This window comes from Magallana gigas, chromosome 7, assembly GCF_963853765.1.
Source record: "Magallana gigas chromosome 7, xbMagGiga1.1, whole genome shotgun sequence".
NCBI classification, from domain to species: Eukaryota; Metazoa; Mollusca; class Bivalvia; order Ostreida; family Ostreidae; genus Magallana; species Magallana gigas.
In genome coordinates this window covers 31,299,774-31,320,323 of record NC_088859.1, presented here as the reverse complement: position 1 = coordinate 31,320,323, position 20,550 = coordinate 31,299,774, and the positions used below count along the sequence as shown (strand labels likewise).

The 20,550-nt window shown below is 33.2% G+C and overlaps 2 protein-coding genes across 2 annotated transcripts; both read right to left on the bottom strand.

The window, feature by feature from the left end:
- Positions 1-344: 344 nt before the first annotated feature.
- On the bottom strand, positions 345-17,650 carry LOC105338792 (sphingosine-1-phosphate lyase 1). The gene is made up of 16 exons (XM_034456754.2): positions 17,568-17,650; positions 14,801-14,948; positions 13,299-13,468; positions 13,126-13,165; positions 12,724-12,803; positions 12,458-12,586; positions 12,275-12,363; positions 12,143-12,179; positions 11,593-11,700; positions 11,422-11,484; positions 10,933-11,079; positions 10,051-10,171; positions 3,529-3,646; positions 3,086-3,241; positions 2,519-2,639; positions 345-2,150 (listed from the first exon to the last, which is right to left on the bottom strand). Exons 1-16 carry the CDS (start codon positions 17,592-17,594, stop codon positions 2,019-2,021), a joined length of 1,686 nt encoding a protein of 561 aa, XP_034312645.2. The 5' UTR covers positions 17,595-17,650; the 3' UTR covers positions 345-2,018.
- On the bottom strand, positions 3,665-9,489 carry LOC117684457 (integrase/recombinase xerD homolog). Its single transcript, XM_034456755.2, has 2 exons — positions 9,054-9,489; positions 3,665-5,930 (listed from the first exon to the last, which is right to left on the bottom strand). The coding sequence occupies exons 1-2, from the start codon at positions 9,238-9,240 to the stop codon at positions 4,990-4,992; spliced, it is 1,128 nt and encodes a 375-aa protein (XP_034312646.1). The 5' UTR covers positions 9,241-9,489; the 3' UTR covers positions 3,665-4,989.
- Positions 17,651-20,550: the final 2,900 nt, after the last annotated feature.

Genomic DNA, 20,550 nt, shown 5'->3' with positions numbered 1-20,550 from the left:
CATTAGAACATTTACATTTTATCCAAATCAATTTCCAAAAATTGATAAAAACTCTAAATAAAGTAAATAAACATTATTGATTATAATGTCAAGTAGGAAAAATTTACATTTTGAGTAAATTGTTGTCTCAAAATTCATATAGAAAATTATTTTGATAAAGACGAGATAACTTGTAAGTCAATTTTATGTTTAGGAGATCAATTGTTACATTAATGTTTCCATAAATATTGGAAATTGACATTAGAACATTTACATTTTATCCAAATCAATTTCCAAAAATTGATAAAAACTCTAAATAAAGTAAATAAACATAATTGATTATAATGACAAATGTTCATAATTTTCCAAAAAAAGGGGGAAAAATTAACATTTTGAGTAAATTGTTGTCTCAAAATTCATATAGAAAATTATTTTGATAAAGACGAGATAACTTGTAAGTCAATTTCATGTTTAGGAGATCAATTGTTACATTAATGTTTCCATAAACATTGGAAATTGACATTAGAACATTTACATTTTATCCAAATCAATTTCCAAAAATTGATAAAAACTCTAAATAAAGTAAATAAACATTATTGATTATAATGTCAAGTAGGAAAAATTTACATTTTGAGTAAATTGTTGTCTCAAAATTCATATAGAAAATTATTTTGATAAAGACGAGATAACTTGTAAGTCAATTTTATGTTTAGGAGATCAATTGTTACATTAATGTTTCCATAAACATTGGAAATTGACATTAGAACATTTACATTTTATCCAAATCAATTTCCAAAAATTGATAAAAACTCTAAATAAAGTAAATAAACATAATTGATTATAATGACAAATGTTCATAATTTTCCAAAAAAAGGGGGAAAAATTAACATTTTGAGTAAATTGTTGTCTCAAAATTCATATAGAAAATTATTTTGATAAAGACGAGATAACTTGTAAGTCAATTTCATGTTTAGGAGATCAATTGTTACATTAATGTTTCCATAAACATTGGAAATTGACATTAGAACATTTACATTTTATCCAAATCAATTTCCAAAAATTGATAAAAACTCTAAATAAAGTAAATAAACATTATTGATTATAATGTCAAGTAGGAAAAATTTACATTTTGAGTAAATTGTTGTCTCAAAATTCATATAGAAAATTATTTTGATAAAGACGAGATAACTTGTAAGTCAATTTTATGTTTAGGAGATCAATTGTTACATTAATGTTTCCATAAACATTGGAAATTGACATTAGAACATTTACATTTTATCCAAATCCATTTCCAAAAATTGATAAAAACTCTAAATAAAGTAAATAAACATAATTGATTATAATGACAAATGTTCATAATTTTCCAAAAAAAGGGGGAAAAATTAACATTTTGAGTAAATTGTTGTCTCAAAATTCATATAGAAAATTATTTTGATAAAGACGAGATAACTTGTAAGTCAATTTCATGTTTAGGAGATCAATTGTTACATTAATGTTTCCATAAACATTGGAAATTGACATTAGAACATTTACATTTTATCCAAATCAATTTCCAAAAATTGATAAAAACTCTAAATAAAGTAAATAAACATTATTGATTATAATGTCAAGTAGGAAAAATTTACATTTTGAGTAAATTGTTGTCTCAAAATTCATATAGAAAATTATTTTGATAAAGACGAGATAACTTGTAAGTCAATTTTATGTTTAGGAGATCAATTGTTACATTAATGTTTCCATAAACATTGCCTAATGAGAATATCACAGTTTAAAATGTTTTATACATTCGTTAATTTCTTCGTAAAAGTACAGTCTGGTTTTAGCACTCAATATTGCATTGTTTGTGCATAATATAAATACTAACGAATATATTACTAGTTGATTTAAAACGAGAAAGCACATGGATAACTAAAACCATTGTGTCATGTTCCTGCTAACTACCCCTCCACACACTCAATGTAAAGCCTCTAATTTAAAGTTCTCACGGCCTTGTGAACAGTTATAATGCACCCCCTGGAGTTCCGTCAGAGTATTTCATTCTATTGTTTTGGGACACTGCCATTGGTCTCCGTACTTTTGTTTGTGGTGTAGAGGGCACTCACAAAGCATCCAGCCAGTTCTGCCACCATAGAGCGGTCAGGAATGCTCTGAGAGGTCCCATACATTGCAGCCTAGAAGTGAATAAACAAAAATATTGGTTGCATTGAAAGAATAAATCATTGCATTAATGACACAATAAAAATAGACCATATCCCTCACATGAGAAACTTGAACAAACTGTGACCTAGGCAGCCAAATATAGTTTAACTAACCACTAGGTTTATATCAGTCTTTAAGGATGATGTTTACTCACATTACACAAAAATCCACTGATGATAATGATAAACCATCTATTGTATGTTTTTAACCTTTGATGGAAGTGTTCACTTTTAAAAAATCTAGGTCAATTACCTACTTATGAGTTATGATATTTGAATGTTTTGAATATTTATATCAAGTATAGTAAGTTCTGTTGCTTATTGACAATAACAGTTCTTACCATTCCACCAGCCTCAGCATCAGGGGAATTCAGCAATTCCTCCAGACATTCTCTGGCATCCCTTATGAATTGGTCAGCTACACCTTCTTTAGTGTGGAGGAGAGTCACACAAAGATGAATGCTGGAAAACAAATTCCCAATTAATAGACTCATAAATCTTTGTATTGCTGACACCGTAATTGTACCAGTAAATATTCCATGTAGTAGTTAAACCATGGTATCCTCTTAAAGCTTGTAATTTCCAATCATAAACTGTTTCACAATACTGTATATTAAGTAAAATTATCTATTTTTGACTTCCATCTTGTGGCACTGATTTCCTCCAATGCTAATTTTGTTAAAATTACCAGATATCCAATTTAAATTTACCCATCAAGTGTGTGAATGAATGGAACAGGTATAAAACAAGAGCCAAATCATCGTATCATCCTAAAATACCTTATGTAAAACATTTTAAGTAGGATAACTTTTTTTTTACAGTTCAACTTATGACAAAATCTGAGGTACATGTATGAGAAAATAATCTTAACATGTAACTCAATCTAAAGACAAAATAAAAACACCAACCTTGAAGGGAACTGCAGTGGATTGAGGTTCCAGCCTCTTTTTGCAATCATATCAGAGAAAGTGAAGATGTTGTACTTGAATCCTTCTGCTGGTCCAAAGCCTACCACAGACATTAAAGGATCTCCATAGACATGTATTCCTGGGATCTTCTTCAACCTGTCCAAAGACATTCAATCAAACAGTGTTATCATTACACCAGTGTACACTGACTGAAAGTTAAAACAAATAACCTGTTCTGTCAGGTATTGTTGTAAATCAATTACTGCAATAAATACTGGTAGTCTGCTACATTTCAAAGAAACATTTATTCTACCTAATATGTAAAATTCAATTTGATAAGCAAGACTACTAAAAGATGCTTTCAAAATATCACATTCTATCCCCTTTTCAAACAAGTTTTTTAAATATGCAACAGAGTTATAGTTGGCAAAAATAGAACCCACTCTTTTTTAATGTATCTAGCTGTAGATATTATCTTCTTGGTGGTCTCGACATAGCCCTTCTCTCCAAAGTACATCAAAGTTCCCCAGCATACTGCTATGATGGCCCCTGGTCGACTGCCTGTCAAAAAGGATTAATTGAATATTGCAGCCAACTACATTCTTTGCCATTGCCATTTTTCCTTCCTGATTGACTTCCAGCCAATAGTAATTAATAACACCAATAGTATGTTTAGATATTTATTACTGAAACAACCATAAAAAAACATATACATAATAGTTGGATTGAAATGGCCGCAAATTTTGCAGGAGTCAAGGGAGACAACTAGGATACCTTAACAAAATGGGCAAGCTAGTGGCCTCGCTTATGCGAGTGCCATGAAACCCCATGCCTGACACGCATGGTGGCTAGGCATACAAGCTGCACAGCTTTTACACCCTGCCTCTGGCTTGCTACCTGGTTTAACTTTTTAACACCACCAGCTTGTAGCCTCTCCTCCTTTTTATAGAGGTAGAGGGGGTCTGAGCACTGAAATGCTGCAGACCCCAAGCAGTTTAGGAACACATTACACACATTTGCTCAATGGCATTTAACTTCCATGTTAACACACCGCCATGAGACCCCCTCATGCTTTATGCAGATGAGCAGAGACAACCAGGTTAAGCTAGTGCAGAGGTTATGTCTCCCTTGACCCCGCCACTAACATCGATATGATGTTCCCCACTAAATTTGCCCCCTTTTAAAATGTGTGTTACTAAGATCCTACGTTCTAATATATAAGCAAGTGTACTGTACTATAAAAACAACTAATTATCCAAAAATCTTCCCCTTTCCCCTGAAAATGAATTCTAAGCCCCCTTGAATATTGTTTAAATAAGCCTTGTTTCCCCTTTCTGATAAATGGGTTCCATCGTATCTAAACAAACTAGTTTGGTGAACATTAATGTTTTTGTCATGAACAATGCAAGCCCCATTTACTTCAGATGTAATAAATTTTCTAATGGCCTTGTTTACCTTGCGCCGTTTTGAATCAATCTTAGCCCCACCCTTGCCTAATGGGGCCCCATGCCAGTAGAGACGGGGAAGCATTGTTGACCAAATAAGTAATGTTTTTGGAAGCATTACATTATAGCGATACAAACTACATTGAATTTCATGCGAAAATCGCAGTGCTGTATTGCCAGCTGCTGTAAGATCATTGGATCCCGCATGAATGACCAATACATCCGGGTGTGGTTGGTTTTTAATCTCATCAGAAATAAGTTTGTCCAGGTCTTTCCAGTGTAGTCCCCTTATTCCTTTCCAGGTGATGTCCACGCCCAGGTTAAGGTTCTTTCCACCTGGTCTCTTCACTGCTTCCTCCCCAGCCCAATATGGTATTGAAGTTCCAACTATCCAGACTGTTTTGAAATCTGGAATACTTTTGGCAGAATTAGCCTGTATTCCATTAATTAACAATGAATTTACAATCTAATATAATTTTGAAAGGCCCTCGATTCCCATCTGCCTAAAGCTTTAATTTCTGATTCTGAAACCCCTTGTTTTGCAAGATCTGTAGCTCTGCCTATTCTAAAGCTATGTGGTCTAAAATGTCCCTGAATGCCATTAAATTGGAGAGTCTTTTGCAGCATGCAATTAAATTGGTATCTTGTTATGGCTTTGTCATCCATATGAGTAAACAGTAAAAGAGAGCCGCTGTCAGGGCGTAGTCGAAAAAATTTAAGTACCCAACGTACTGGGCATGTGTCAGCATTGGGTTGTCTAGATATGTGCAACGTGGTTGCATTTCCCATCTGATCTGTTTTTGACCTTGGAATTAAAATACTGACATTGTTTCCCTCAACTGAGATGTGTGCCCTATGGATGGCCAAGACCTCGCTAACCCTAAGCAAACCGTGATATGTGATGGAAAAAATAGTGGAGAATAAAACACTCTCATAGGGGGATCTGCAAATAGATGGCAATGCTAACATGACCCTTTGTAAAATGGATAAAGTTAAAGGAATTCGCGGATCTGTTGTCACACCTCGCTTTTTATGGAGACCCTGCAAGGCTTTTTTAACAATAAAGGATTGGGTGTTATCTTGGATGCCTCTTAATTTGTGAATATAAGATAAAGCACTAATGTACAGAGCAGCTGTTCTGTACGCTGTACCTGAAATGGACAAATGGGCAATAAAATTAAGTAAGTGATCAATAGGAATGGGAAAAACCAATGCTAACCCACAACTGTTCAAAAAATTTTTGAAATTGGTCAAAGCTCCTTGATAGGCTTTATGCGTGTTTGTTGAAATTGAGCCCTGGATGAGCCTGTTGGCTTCAGTTCTTAAATTTCCCAAATGTTCTTGGGGAGTGGTGTTGGCCATGGGTCTGCTGTTGGTGCTAGCTGCCGGAATTTGCCCCACTGTGAACGAGAGAGACAATCCGCGATAGAATTTAACTTGGATGGTATGTGTTTTGCTTTTAATAAAATATTGTATTTGAGACATGTGAGAACCAGTTTCCTTACAATTTTCATGACCCTAGGTGATTTTGATGTTGTGGTGTTTATAACCTGCACAACTGCCATGTTATCAATGTAGAACAAAATTTTTGAGTTGGCAAAGCGCTGTTTCCACAGCTCAAGAGCTACCTGCACTGGAAAGAGCTCTAAGAAGGTCATATCACGAGTTATGCCCTGAGCAAACCAACAACTTGGCCAATGGGCATATGCCCACTTGCCTGCGAAAAATATGCCAAATCCCCCCGCTTCTCCCCCTGCACTGTCGGTAAAGAGCTGTAATGTGTCGTTATTGACCCATGTGCCCTCTGTAATGACTGAAATACCATTGAAAGACTGGAGAAATGTGAGCCAAACTTGTAGGTCAGCTATCATTTCCGCAGTCACTCGTGTGTGGTGATGCGGTTTATTGAGACCAATGGTTGCATCAGTTAGGCGTCGACAAAAAGCCCTACCTGGAGCTATGACTCTACATGCAAAGTTCAAAAGCCCTAGTAATGATTGAAGTTGTTTGAGAGTTGCCTTCTTTAATTTCATGACCTCGGTGATCCTTAGTCTGATTTCATGAATTTTTTCTATCGGCAATTTCATGATCATTTCTACAGTATGAATTTCAATGCCTAAAAAAAATGAGCACTTGGGTTGGTTGAACTGTTTTTTCGTTTGCAATTGGGACCCCAAGGTCACTGCACAGCAACAGAAAGGTGTCCAAGATTTTCTTGCTTGAATTAAAATCGTGGCCACAAAAAAGAAAATCATCTAGATAGTGTAGAATCGACCGATTTTGTGCATGAACATGTGTAAGCCAATGAAGAAAGCTAGCAAATCTGTCCCAGATTGCACAACTAATCTTACAACCAAATGGCAGCATTTTGTCATAATAGTAAGCGTTGTTAAAGAAAAAACCTAACAGATCAAAATCAGTGCTGCTAACTGGTATTAGCCGAAAGGCTGATTTGATGTCTGACTTTGCAAGATATGCCCCACTTCCTAATCTGGCGATCATGGCAGCAGCATCATCTATAGTTGAATAAGTCACAGAGCTCTGTTCAGAGTCAATAAAAAAATTAATAGAAGCAGCTTCTGGATAAGATAAGTGGTGAATAAGACGATAGTCACCGTCCTTTTTGGGCACCAGACCTAGTGGAGAAACCTGAAGTGTTGGAAAAGGTGGTTGCTTAAAGGGGCCTGCCACTCTCCCCAGTGAAATTTCCCTGTCAATCTTTTGCTCTGCTACTGAATACTGTTTGCCCAAACTTGGTAGATTTTTTGAAAACCTAGGTAATCTAGGGCCAAAATATTGTAGTTTGAAACCGTGCATAAAGCCTTGCGTTAGAAAATGATAATCTGAGTAGTTTCGGGTATGATAAATAATTCTGTCTAATTTAATAGGGGTCTTGCCCAACTTATAAAGCTGACTTGTTGTTGAAACAGTTGGAAGCTGGGTGTTTGCCTCCGCATCTTCTACAGATGTGCTTGAATCTGCATCTGGGGAAAAAATTGCACCTTTTACCTTGATTAAAATGATAGCAATACTGAATTGCAGTAGATGTGCTGTTCTCCCCTGAAAATTGCTTAGCATTGTTGACCTGAGCTTTACTTTCGGAACCAGCCTGACCTGTCACATATAAAAGCCAAAATTCGTGATTGATTACGCCCCAAGATGATTCGGGTTGGCTGGCTTTACGAAGACGATACTGTTCATCGTACTTAAACCAACCTTGCGATCTAGCTGCAGCTAGTCTGATATCGCGCATGTATTTTAGCATCTCCTGTGCCCTGGTTCTGAATTTTTAACCGGGTTTTCCAACGGAAAAATCCGGTTATTAAAATGGTGAAAATGGCGGGCGGGCGGGCGGATGGGCGGGCGGGCGGGCGGCTGCCAAAAGGGTACCCTCATTGTACGGATAACTCCTCCTACAGTTTTCAAGATAGGAAGTTGTTCTTTTGCAGATCAATTGTACATATATTAGAGGTGTGCATATTGCTAGGATTTTGATTTCTGATAATTAATCGAAAAAATACCAGCTTTTGAACTTAGTCATTTTTTGGCAAAATGTTGCATATAGGGTACCCTCATTGTACGGATAACTCCTCCTACAGTTCTCAAGATAGGAAGTTGTTCTTTTGCAGATCAATTGTACATATATCAGAGGTGTGCATATTGCTAGGATTTTGATTTCTGATAATTTATCGAAAAAATACCAGCTTTTGAACTTAGTCATTTTTTGGCAAAATATTGCATATAGGGTACCCTCATTGTACGGATAACTCCTCCTACAGTTCTCAAGATAGGAAATTGTTCTTTTGCAGATCAATTGTACATATATCAGAGGTGTGCATATTGCTAGGATTTTGATTTCCGATAATTTATCGAAAAAATACCAGCTTTTGAACTTAGTCATTTTTTGGCAAAATGTTGCATATAGGGTACCCTCATTGTACGGATAACTCCTCCTACAATTCTCAAGATAGGAAGTTGTTCTTTTGCAGATCAATTGTACATATATCAGAGGTGTGCATATTGCTAGGATTTTGATTTCCAATAATTTATCGAAAAAATACCAGCTTTTGAACTTAGTCATTTTTTGGCAAAATGTTGCATATACATGTAGGGTACTCCATTTCACTGGATAAGGGTTGACATGGATTATGGATACAGTTTACATAAAAGAAAACCCGGTTTGCTGTCACATTGACAGCTTTTCACTTGTTCTAACATTACGCTCATGAATATCATGAAAGCATCAGTCCATTTGTCTATTGTGAGGTAAGGGCCAACATTTGCCTTGACAATGCAGAATTTCCCTTCTCTAATTTTTATCTCTCCTTGACCCCCCAAACTGTTGTTAATTTCTTTGGCCGATTTTAATAATAAACTTAAATCAATAAACTGTCCCTCCCAAATTTTTTGTTTTAATTTTAAGGGCACATGCTGCCCTACATTGTCGAAACAACTAATTTCGGGAACTGGAGTGAAGTCAGAAAGATTGAAATCCAAAGAAAAGCTCGAGTTCTCAAAATTACCCATATTGGGGAGCCCAAAGTCCTCAGTTCCGCTCTCGTGGTCACTCACATCTGGTGGTGGCTGTTGTTGGGGTAGGGGGGCATCCTGGTGGCTGGCCTCAGCCTGAGGCTCGGTATAGCCGGGCTTTTTTTGCCTTTGGAGATGGCGAGGCTTTTTATAGCCCCTGCCCCTAGCCGGGGAGATCATGCCCCCCCTCTACAGAGTTCTGCTTCGTTTCGGAGGCATGCCGGGTTGGTGATGTGGAAGGATTGAGATGAATCAAAATTTTTCCTTTGTGTTGCTTTCCTGGCCAGATGGTAGACAGGAAGAGGAAGTTGCTAGCTTAGATAACTCTTACTGATGCTGACTATCTTACATTAATTAACCTGTACCTAGTTAAGTCCTCCACTGTGAGACAATGCTATTCAATCAATTAAAAGAGATTATCTCATATTCATTTCAATAATCTGTATTGTTTTCACTGCTGATTAACTTTCTGTTATCTAAAGGAATGTTTAATAAATCATTCAAAAAATTATGCAATGTTGTCATTATCAATCAACTTTAAGTGCATGTAAATGAAGTAATCTAAATATTTTATCTGTTAAAGATAAAACTTCAGGTCCACCCTAAATACATGTAGTTAAATGTGTTTCTATAGTAGATGTATTAATCTATCAATAAAACTTTCTGAAAAATATAAGTACCAGGTATTTCATACAATACAAAGTTAGTATGTTCAATTTATCTTTGGAGATCTGATCTAGTCTAACATCAACTGCCATGGCAATTGTGTTTTTATGACACAATCTTTAATTTCATTCCTCTAAAACAAAAGAGTTTCACTTTCTCAGTAGCAGACTGAGAATCATGCACTTATATAGAAAACTACAGACTACACCTAGCTCTGGGGTTCCAAGGATAAGAAACAGGTATGATGTATCTACATGTGCTGTTCATATAGAGTACAAGGGATCTTTATTTCCTACTTGTTTCTTCCTTCAAGGGATTGTTTACCTCCTATGGCTGCTGTTGCATAGATACCACCAGGCCAGTCTGGCTGCACAAAGAACTGGAACTTTCTGTAGTCATCCTTCCTGTACAAAATCACTGATGATCCTTTTGGAGCAAAGGCGTACTGAAATAAATGATTATCAGTCATTAATAAAAATTAGAAGTCCAATCTGATTGTTGCATTGAAAAATTGCAGTTTTGACTCTGAGCAAAGAGAGAGGGGAGGGGAGAAATGATATATTTAGGAAAAAATTAAATTAAGACTTAGCATTCATCAATGTGAGTACAAACAACTTTAAATTGAACATGAAATGAAATGTGTAATATCAAGAGAATAATACCCACGGACCATGGTAAAATGGGAGTCATCTTTATGTAGCTTATTTACATAAGATTCATTCATTTTCAAAATAATCACTTTAAAGAGACTATAAATTATAATAATGTCTTAGATCACATTCTCCAGAAGAATACCGGTAGAAATCAAATCAATTCAATATTTTTTTCCATTATAATTTTTTTTCACGTTTATCAAAAACTATTTACAATTAAATGTTATCAATAATGAAGATATGTGATGAGTAGAAATATGTGAGAGAGCATTTACATGCAATTCAAAAAAAAAAATTAAGCTCTATTTACACTATCAGATTTTTCAGATTTATATACCTAAACACTAAAACATCAATCTTTTGAGTAAGACAAAATATCATTTACAGGGTAATGAAAACACATGGGATGCAGGTTTATCAACCCCACCTTCATTTATCTTTTGTTAAACAAAATATCATTTACTGGGCAATAAAAATATATGGGATGCAGTTTTATCAGCTCTGTCTACTGGTAAATAATTTTCTCAAATCCCAATCCTTGCTGCTACTTTACCTTGTGAGTGTCCGCTGAGATGCTTGTAACCCCAGGGACCCTGAAGTCCACAACAGGGACACTGAAGCCAGCCTTCTCCATGAATGGATACAGGAATCCCCCCAAACAACAGTCAACATGGACAGGAATGTCATACTTCAGTCCAAGCTTTAAATGCACATAATAAATACATTTTTAATTCCGTTGGAGGAAAAAAAACAGTCTTAGATGTACCAGCTAAGTACATGTGTACCAGTCCACACAATCAGATTGTTATAACACTCTCCTCCACTCATTGGATGACTTTTAGTCCTACATTCCCTCCATAGTTAAAAAATGTAATCTCAAATTTACACATTTTAGAATATTAACCTTAATTCGAATTGATCATTTATATTTATGGACAAATTATGTTTGAATAAACCAATTGATGGACATGTCTATAAATCAACCATCAGAAAATTATACATATACAATCTACAATGCATTCAATGATTCAGAATTTGTTACCTCAGATATGGCCTGAATATCATCAATAATGCCATGTGGAAATTGTGGAGCAGATCCAACCAGCTACAAAATTAAAAAGTACGCTTTCATATTTGAGGAGCATAAGGCATTGGCGGCTTTGAGTAAATCAATATGGTGAACAATGAATGTTCCAGAATGAGATCAACTTACCACACAAGTATTTTTGTTTATTGCTCTTCTCATGGCATTGATGTCCACTTTCCTGGTCTCTTCGTTGATTGGAATGTGAGTAATCTTCATGTGGAAGTATGCAGCTGCCTGTTGGTTATACAATTTACGTACAATTGCAAGGTGCACTAAAAAATCAGTAATTGTGGTGGTGGGTAAATTTTTGAAAAAGAAATGTTAGTGTGTGAGAATTTGATTCTGAAGTTTACTAGTACCTAAGTCGGTGAAATGAATAGGCACCAATAACTTTATTTTAGGAGAAATATGAACATGTACAGTGTATGTGGTATGTATATACACCGTATGTTCTGTGAGTAGGTACAGTCATTAATAATAACGAGATAGTTCCAAACAAAAACATGCACATGTATTTATGCTTTTACAGCATTTTGTACTAGTATGAAAAATATTTCAAATACAATTCTTAAAATACTCTTTTAATTTCTAGTTTGAGTCACATTTAACAAAGGTTTATTCATTCCTTAAATACATGTACTGGCATTATCAAATTCACAGAAAATTGTCCTCTCACCTTGTCAAATGCAGCATGAGCAGTAATTGGCACAATTCTACAAAATACATTTGTTTCACAATTCCTTACATTCATGTGATTTTGAAATAAAAGAAAAAGCAATCTACAGATTCTAAGAAAATCCACACATACATTTCTGGTATCTTAATTCCCCTCTCCCTTGCTATATTTCGATACGTGAAACATGCCATCAAAATACTCTCTGTTCCACCAGAGGTCATCTGAAATCAAGCAAATAACAGTCCATAAATACTCCATTTAATCCTCTTGCTTCACCTAATTTTTATTTTTAGATAATTTTTAGAATGAGCTTACTGTTCCACAGGATTCTTTGTCACCATTGAAAATGGTGCAGCACATTCTGACGACTTCTGCCTCCATTTTTCTTATGTCAGGGAAAACATCAGAGTGAAGAGGATTGGTCCATGCAAACATCCCATAAACCTGATTTATAAAGGTATTCAAATGTTAAACAATTTTAACCAAATTAATGTAAGGAAGAGAACAATTCAACGAGTATTCACTTGTCAGTTTACCATTATATCTTTAATAGTCTTTGATTTAAAAACATAATTCCTTACCTTTTCCATGAGGTGGGTGAGTTCTGGGTCCCCACTGTACACAGTTCCTGATATGGTGCCATCACTCCAGTTCACTTTGGCTGGAAAAAAAAATCAAAAACCAAATATTGGTACAATGTTACATGCATTTTGCTATGCAACAATAAAATACATGTATCCTGAAATTATATATAATTATGTGATTCATATCATTTCATTATCTATAAACTATTCCCTTTAAACCTTATTATTTTCCTAAACATACCGGTATTTATGCATGTTTATTTTTTTATCTTTTCCTTCTTTGATGTGAATAATGCATGTACTATTTCTGGAACTCTAAACAGAACAATCCGTTGTTCACATATTGGTAAATCTGAAAAGTTAGACCTAGAATATAAAAAGCCAAATGATATAGCATACCTAAACTTTGGTATCTTTTCAATTCTTCCATGAGGGTTTCCTGGAAATAGATGATATCAATTTGTGTTACATTGTATTTTGATACATATGTAATATCAGCTGAACTAATATGGTAATTATATCTTTCTGAAATGATATGTTGTTTTTTTCAAGAAGTAAATTAAGATAAACACCATTTTCAGTCCCTCAGCCGGTAATTGAGTGACATATCCATCAACATCAGCATTCATTGAATGCTCCATGTCCTTCAATATCTTTTTCTTCTCCTCTGCTATTCTTTTTTTGACAAAGGGAATTTTTTTCATCAATCGAAAAAATTCTTTCTTTGTTCTGTTGGTGAAAGCTTAAAACAGGAAAGAGGTGACAAAATTAGTTACTGAATAATTTTATGTTTTATATTGGTTAATTAAACACTTAAATTAAATATGCTGTAAATTCTGTGGAAGCTAGCATGTATATAACATTTCCTATTTGATTTGTACATTTTCATAGAAGGATATCTAGGGAAAGTACACACCTGAACTCTCTGACTTTTCTTTAAAGAGAGTCGTTTTTATCTATTTATTTAATCACAGTATTTCCACATTACAAAATATATTTTTTTTTAATTTCAAATATCTGCATGTTCATAGAATGATATCTAGGGAAAATTTAAACACCTTGAACTTTCCTCTGGCTTTTCTTCAAAGAGTATAATTTTTATTTAAAGGGGCATGGTCACGATTTTGGTCAAAATTTTTTTTTTCGATTTTAATGTTTACAATGCTTCAGTAAGGCGTTTTTAATAGGCAACCAAAATTTGAGTGCCATTTGTTGAGTTATAAGCGAATTACAGAGCTTACAATTCTTCACTTATAAACAAAGCGTTTGTTTACATTTTGAATGTTAAAGTGGAAATTCCAGTTTTTGACCTAAAATAAATGTGTTAATTGTTAGGATTTGTTTATTTATGCTTAAAATGAATAAGAAGATAGACAAATCATCTTGAAAAAGATTTTTTACTGGTACATATATTGAACCTATGTAAACAAAAACAGGGCACAAGCCTTTTTTACATGACCAAGAATTGTGAGCCCTGTATCTTGTTTAAAACTCATCGACCCGCACCCAAATTTCATTTGATCATTAGAAATGCATTTCCAAAGCATTTAGATAATAAAAGCAGAAAAATTAAATTTGACCAAAATCGTGACCATGCCCCTTTAAATTAATAACACTGGCAGTCTGACACCTTTTGTTCTACCAGTTAGTAATTCCATTGTTTTCAAATGGTTTATCAAGGCAAACATTACTTTATAACTGTGTTCTGACCAAAACATGTCAACATTTCACCTACCATGTGGTTTGACATTTATGTTACTACTGGTACATGTATCCTAGCTGCCATTGTTTATCTTGCATAATAAATTACGACCACCTTTATATGGCTTTGTTTGTCACAATACTCAACACTGATCATCACTAATAATATTTTTTTTCAATCACAGCACTTTTACAATACAAATTATCTTTCCTTTTTTCTATTTAAAAATCGTTGGTTTTGAATTTATAACACTGTAATGATTGCTACCAAGAAAACCCACATGAGAAAGTGACTAAATAATTGACTTAATCACAAAGTTCCAATGAGGAATTTGAAAATGTAAGTTTAAGCAAATGGAAATATTTCACTCACTGTCCTCGTCTGAAAAGAAAATATCTCTGGCAGTTAGAACCAAAAGAGTAGTTCCGCAAGAGTAGACGATAATCTTCCATGGCTCCACTCCCTCGCAGGACTCATTCACCCTGTCCCGGACTAGCTCCCAGTATGGCACTAAAGGCCCCTGATAAACAGAAAAACAAATGTGTTGAAAGAAAATATTTTTCTTTTTCCTTAATTTCATATGTCTATGCCTATGTATTGCATAAAGTAGGTCAGATAATAGATGTGGAATATAAAAGGTAACGGGTGGTTTCGCTTTGATCACATGTTCACACCGTGATGTTCACGCCTAGTGGTTTCACCCCGTTTTGATATACATTTTGTATATATCTTATATATCAATGATCAAGGATTACCTGTAATTATCGCTCTAAGCAAACCCCAAATGTTGTGTTTTATGGTAAAACTTAATTTTGTTTAACATTTGTCATTTTCAGCCAATTTTCTGTGATTTTACTGAATTAAATAGAATTTTTTACCTTACTTACAGCGTTTTCTTTTATAAACATTTCTGACTCATGTTCGTAGTGAAAGCATTTCTAGCCAATTTTCTGTGATTTCACTTAATTATGTAGAATCTTCATGTTACTTGCAGTGCTTTCTAATTAATGCCACGCGGAGCTTTAACTGTTTACACTGCATTAAAAAATAGACGTCCAAGTTATTACTTTCCTTTACTACCTTTTATTTGTTAAAAACTATCTTAAAAATTTCTTAGTTTCGTAACTTTTTTTTTCTCTTACTTTAGAGCGATCGACCGGATCGTTAACACCTTCTCAAACAATGTGATTCAAAACTGTTTAAAACATAGCTGTTGTTCTTTTTATAGTTTCTTCAGTAGTGTTAATTGTAGTTCTAGATTTTGTTTTCCTTGTTTTTATTTTTTGTATTTTTTTCTTTTGTCTTGAAGAAAAAACTGATGGTCCCGAAAATTTGACAAAATAAATTGTTTGTCATTAGCCATTTTTAGTGCTCTATGTAGTCAGTTTACTGGCTTAGTATCTATATCTTAAATCCAACACTTTAAAGATGCGTAGTGTATTACTGTTGTTGATTTTATTCAGTGCTTTATAGCTAGCGCAGCGAGGCGGCGCAAAGCGTCGCTCGCGTAGCGAGCTCCATAGACAACGTGTACGAACGGAGGAAATTCGAGTTGAAATCTGCACATTGTTCAAAGAAAATTTTGTGGACCCGCGTGAAAACGTTCTACTATCCCAGTGATCCTCTGCGGTGCATAGAAACATGGTGGCACAGGAAGCGTTTCTAAGGAAATTTCTTACCTCTAAATCGAATACATTTATTTCATTTAACAATAAAAAAAATTCCTTTAAAACCACTAAAGTATTAACAACATATATATGCTTACAAACAAAATTGTACCTATCAACTTTTGCTGACATATGACGTCATTTCCTTCCCCGAATTTATCCGACAATTTACGAGTGCAAAAGAAAGTTAAGTATGAAGTCACAGTGATCTCACGCAACACATTTAGAGGTGGATCAAGCATCTGTGCTGGGTGTAACTTGTAGTAAGTACTCAATGTTAACGGCAACTCTTCGGCTGATTAGTTTTGTTTTGATTTTTTTTTGCTTACTAAATATACATGCGACTGCAATGCTTAATTTACTGTCATATTGATCTAATCATATATGCATACGTTAGGTAGGTGACAAAAAAGTTTGATTATGATTAGAATTAGTGCAGCCACGTCATTTTGTAATAAATAAATAAAACAAAAAAGAAAAAAAATAAACAGTTAAAATATGTACATGTATTTGTTAGCTGCATATGTTGCCAAACCTTTAAATAATATTGGATATCACACACTAAAAAAATGGGAGGGCACATGTCTAAAATACAGATATAGCGTACACAGATTAAAAAAAATTAAAACAGAATTGATGTGTCAGAGGAAAATAAATAAAATACAGATAACAATAAGGAAGAAAATGAGAAATAACAAAGATACGCAATTTATTGTTTACTGAATTTAATATGATCATTATCAAAGAGTAAAGAAATGATAAATCACGATTGTATTTACATTAAAAAACTCAAACAGCTTTGTATTTAAAGCCAAAGTTTCCTGGTTGGGCCAAGTCCATGGGTTGCAGATTAACAATGATGAGAAATGTTTAGTTTTTTCTGCGCTCGCCCCAACGGTCACACCGTAAAACATTATATATATAACGATCTGAGATCAAAAGAGCGCCCTGTAAATCTGATGTAATTGTTTCAAGCAAATTTAATTGTTCATGATATATAAAATATCACAATTTAAGGTAAATCAATTCCTCAAAACAGGATCAAATATTCTCTTTCTTCACCCTCCTATCCATATATTTTTCTTAATAAATCGTTATTTATTAATCACTGTTAATTATACTGATTAAGTTCAGATATAATAATTTCATCATCTAAGAGACAAAAATAACATTTATGTTATTTATGTCTCTGATCATCTGGTCCAGTATCCATTTGAGTTTTTCTGGCTACAAGTCTGCAATCAGTTTATCAATTTTATATACATGTACATCATAGATAAGAACTGGGAGATCATAGGTTGAGTTGCATCACAACATAAAATTAAACGTTACATAAACAATAAACTAAAAACCGTGATGCCGTGAAAGTTTCCGAATATTACTTCAGATAAAATACACACAATTAATTTTTTTGTAGCTAATGTTTCATGCCCTAACTGTATTTAGTTAAATCTTTATAGCAAATAACTCACAGCAACTGTTCCGATCAATTTCGACATCCCTCAAATTAGAAAATACAGTTTCCTTTGTAGGTCACATGATCAATGTGTAAAACAACTCATACAGAAATTGATTCGTGTGTGTTTAAAATGTAAAATTGTCATGGTTTTTTTTTTAGTAGGTGTACAAAAACAATGAATATGTTATAATAATCTCCATTGGGAGGAAATAAAAAAAAAAGAAAGAAAGAAGCAAAAAAAAAAAAAAAGACTTTTTTTATAATTAATTTCTGATTATAAATATATTTACTCTACTTCTGACTAACAATTCCAGCACACCACTGTTGTATGGGGCTCCGTTTTTTAAAAATATTTTTGAGGTATTTTCTTATATCAGAAAAAGATTTTTTTGATATCAAGAATTCCAATTTCTGATATCAGAAAATGATTTTTTGATATCAGAAATTCGAATTCTTGATATCAGAAAATACGATCCATTTTTTTATATCAAAAAATCATTTTCTGCATGATATCAGAAATTCAAACTGATTTTTAAATATCAAGAATTATATTTTCTGACATCAGAAATTCAAATAAAATCGCGAATTAATTTCACATATTTAATGAATACTCCCTTGACCCAAAATTAATTTGATGAACTACAGAGTCCGAATTGTACGAAAGCCTAGTGAGGTCAAATATGAATGTTAAAAAAAATAATAAAATGTCGTTATAACGAGATAAAAAGTCGTTATAACGAGATAAAAAGTCGTTATTACGAGATAAAATGTCGTTATAACGAGATAAAAAGTCGTTATAACGAGATAAAAAGTCGTTATTACGACTTTTTTAAGTCGTTATAACGAGATAAAAAGTCGTATTAACGAGATAAAAAGTCGTTATTACGACTTTTAAAAGTCGTTATAACGAGTTAAAAAGTCGTTATTACGAGATAAAAAGTCGTTATAACGAGATAAAAAGTCGTTATTACGACTTTTTAAAATCGTTATAACGAGATAAAAAGTCGTATTAACGAGATAAAAAGTCGTTATTACGACTTTTTTTAAGTCGTTATAACGAGATAAAAAGTCGTTATAACGAGATAAAATGTCGTTATAACGAGATAAAAAGTCGTTATTACGACTTTTTTAAGTCGTTATAACGAGATAAAAAGTCGTTATAACGAGATAAAATGTCGTTATAACAAGATTAAAAGTCGTTATTACGACTTTGAAAAGTCGTAATAACGAGTTAAAAAGTCGTAATAACGACTTTTTTTGTATATAATATGACAATTTGTGTATTTTATCCTCTTTATAAAGTATCGATCTCGTTATAACGACTTTTAAACTCGTTATAACGACTTTTAAACTCGTTATAACGACTTTTAAAAGTCGTAATAACGACTTTTTATCTCGTTATAACGACATTTTATCTCGTTATAACGACTTTTTATCTCGTAATAATGACTTTTTATCTCGTTATAACGACTTTTTATCTCGTTATAACGACTTTTTATCTCGTAATAACGACTTAAAAAAGTCGTAATAACGACTTTTTATCTCGTTATAACGACCTTTTATCTCGTTATAACGACTTTTTATCTCGTTAAAACGACTTAAAAAAGTCGTAATAACGACTTTTTATCTCGTTAATACGACTTTTTATCTCGTTATAACGACTTTAAAAAGTCGTAATAACGACTTTTTATCTCGTTATAACGACTTTTTAACTCGTTATAACGACTTTTTATCTCGTTATAACGACTTTTATCTCGTTATAACGACATTTTATTATTTTTTTTAACATTCATATTTGACCTCACTAGGCTTTCGTAGAATTGCATTTTAATATTTGATGTTTTATATTTGAATATTTATTAAATGTAAAAAAATATTCAATGTTCTTGATGATTCTGGTCTAATGTATTGAAAGTGCTAACAGTACGCTGGTATAATTCCTTTATATTATGCGACGCCATCATTTTAAGGAATTCCATTCATTATTCACAGCGAGTCGCAAAGAAAGCAGTGCTAATCATTGTATATGTGGACAAACTTGCCAGAATGAAATCAGGTTTAAAATGTGGCGTACTTTATTATTCTTAACAGGCATCTACAGGGTTGAAACACAATTTCTTACAAATTACAAAAGTTGCGTCACAGGGACCATTATTTAGTTGATAGTAATTTTATGTAGGTCTTATTTTCTGATATCAAAAACTCGATTTTTTTATATCAGAAAATACAAATGAATATTTATATCAAAAAATGATTTCCTGATATCAAGAATTCGATTTTTTGATAAAAAAAAAAAACAACAACCCCAAAAACAACTTTAATTCTTGATATCAAAAACTCTATTTTGTGATATCATCTGATATCATTTTTTTTATATCAAGATTTCGAATTTGTGATATCAAAAATGATTTTCTGATATCACAAAATAGATTTTTTATATCAAAAATTCGAATTATTGATATCAAATATTTATTTTTTGATATCAGAAAATACCTTAGAAATAGGCGCCTCATATTGTTGAAGCTAGTGCGCTGTGTTTCAATGTTTGCGAGTTCCGAAGACAGCTGATTCTCTCAAAGGAAAATACATTAGCATCATGGAACACACTTAATCAAATATCAGTATACTAGTATATTAAAGAAACTGAGAGGAAACTTTACGAAAGAACAAAGGAGGGAAGAATTACCAGCATATCCAAAGTAAGAACATAAATTACCTTCAAAACTAATGAAAAGCTTGAACCGTATACGTTGTACATATCTTAATTATCAAAACATGGAAGGTCAACTTTTGCCAAATTCAGATGTGGAACTCTACTGATTCGCATTGAAACTGGACAATTCCGTAATGGACAAATATGTCTTTGTATATTTTGTTAAGAGCAGTGTATTGAAGATGAAAATAATATTCTTTTATATTCTGATACATAAAAATTTCCATGTTTAATTCCAAAGAATTTGATAATAGTAAATGTTTATTTGTTTAATTTATTCAAC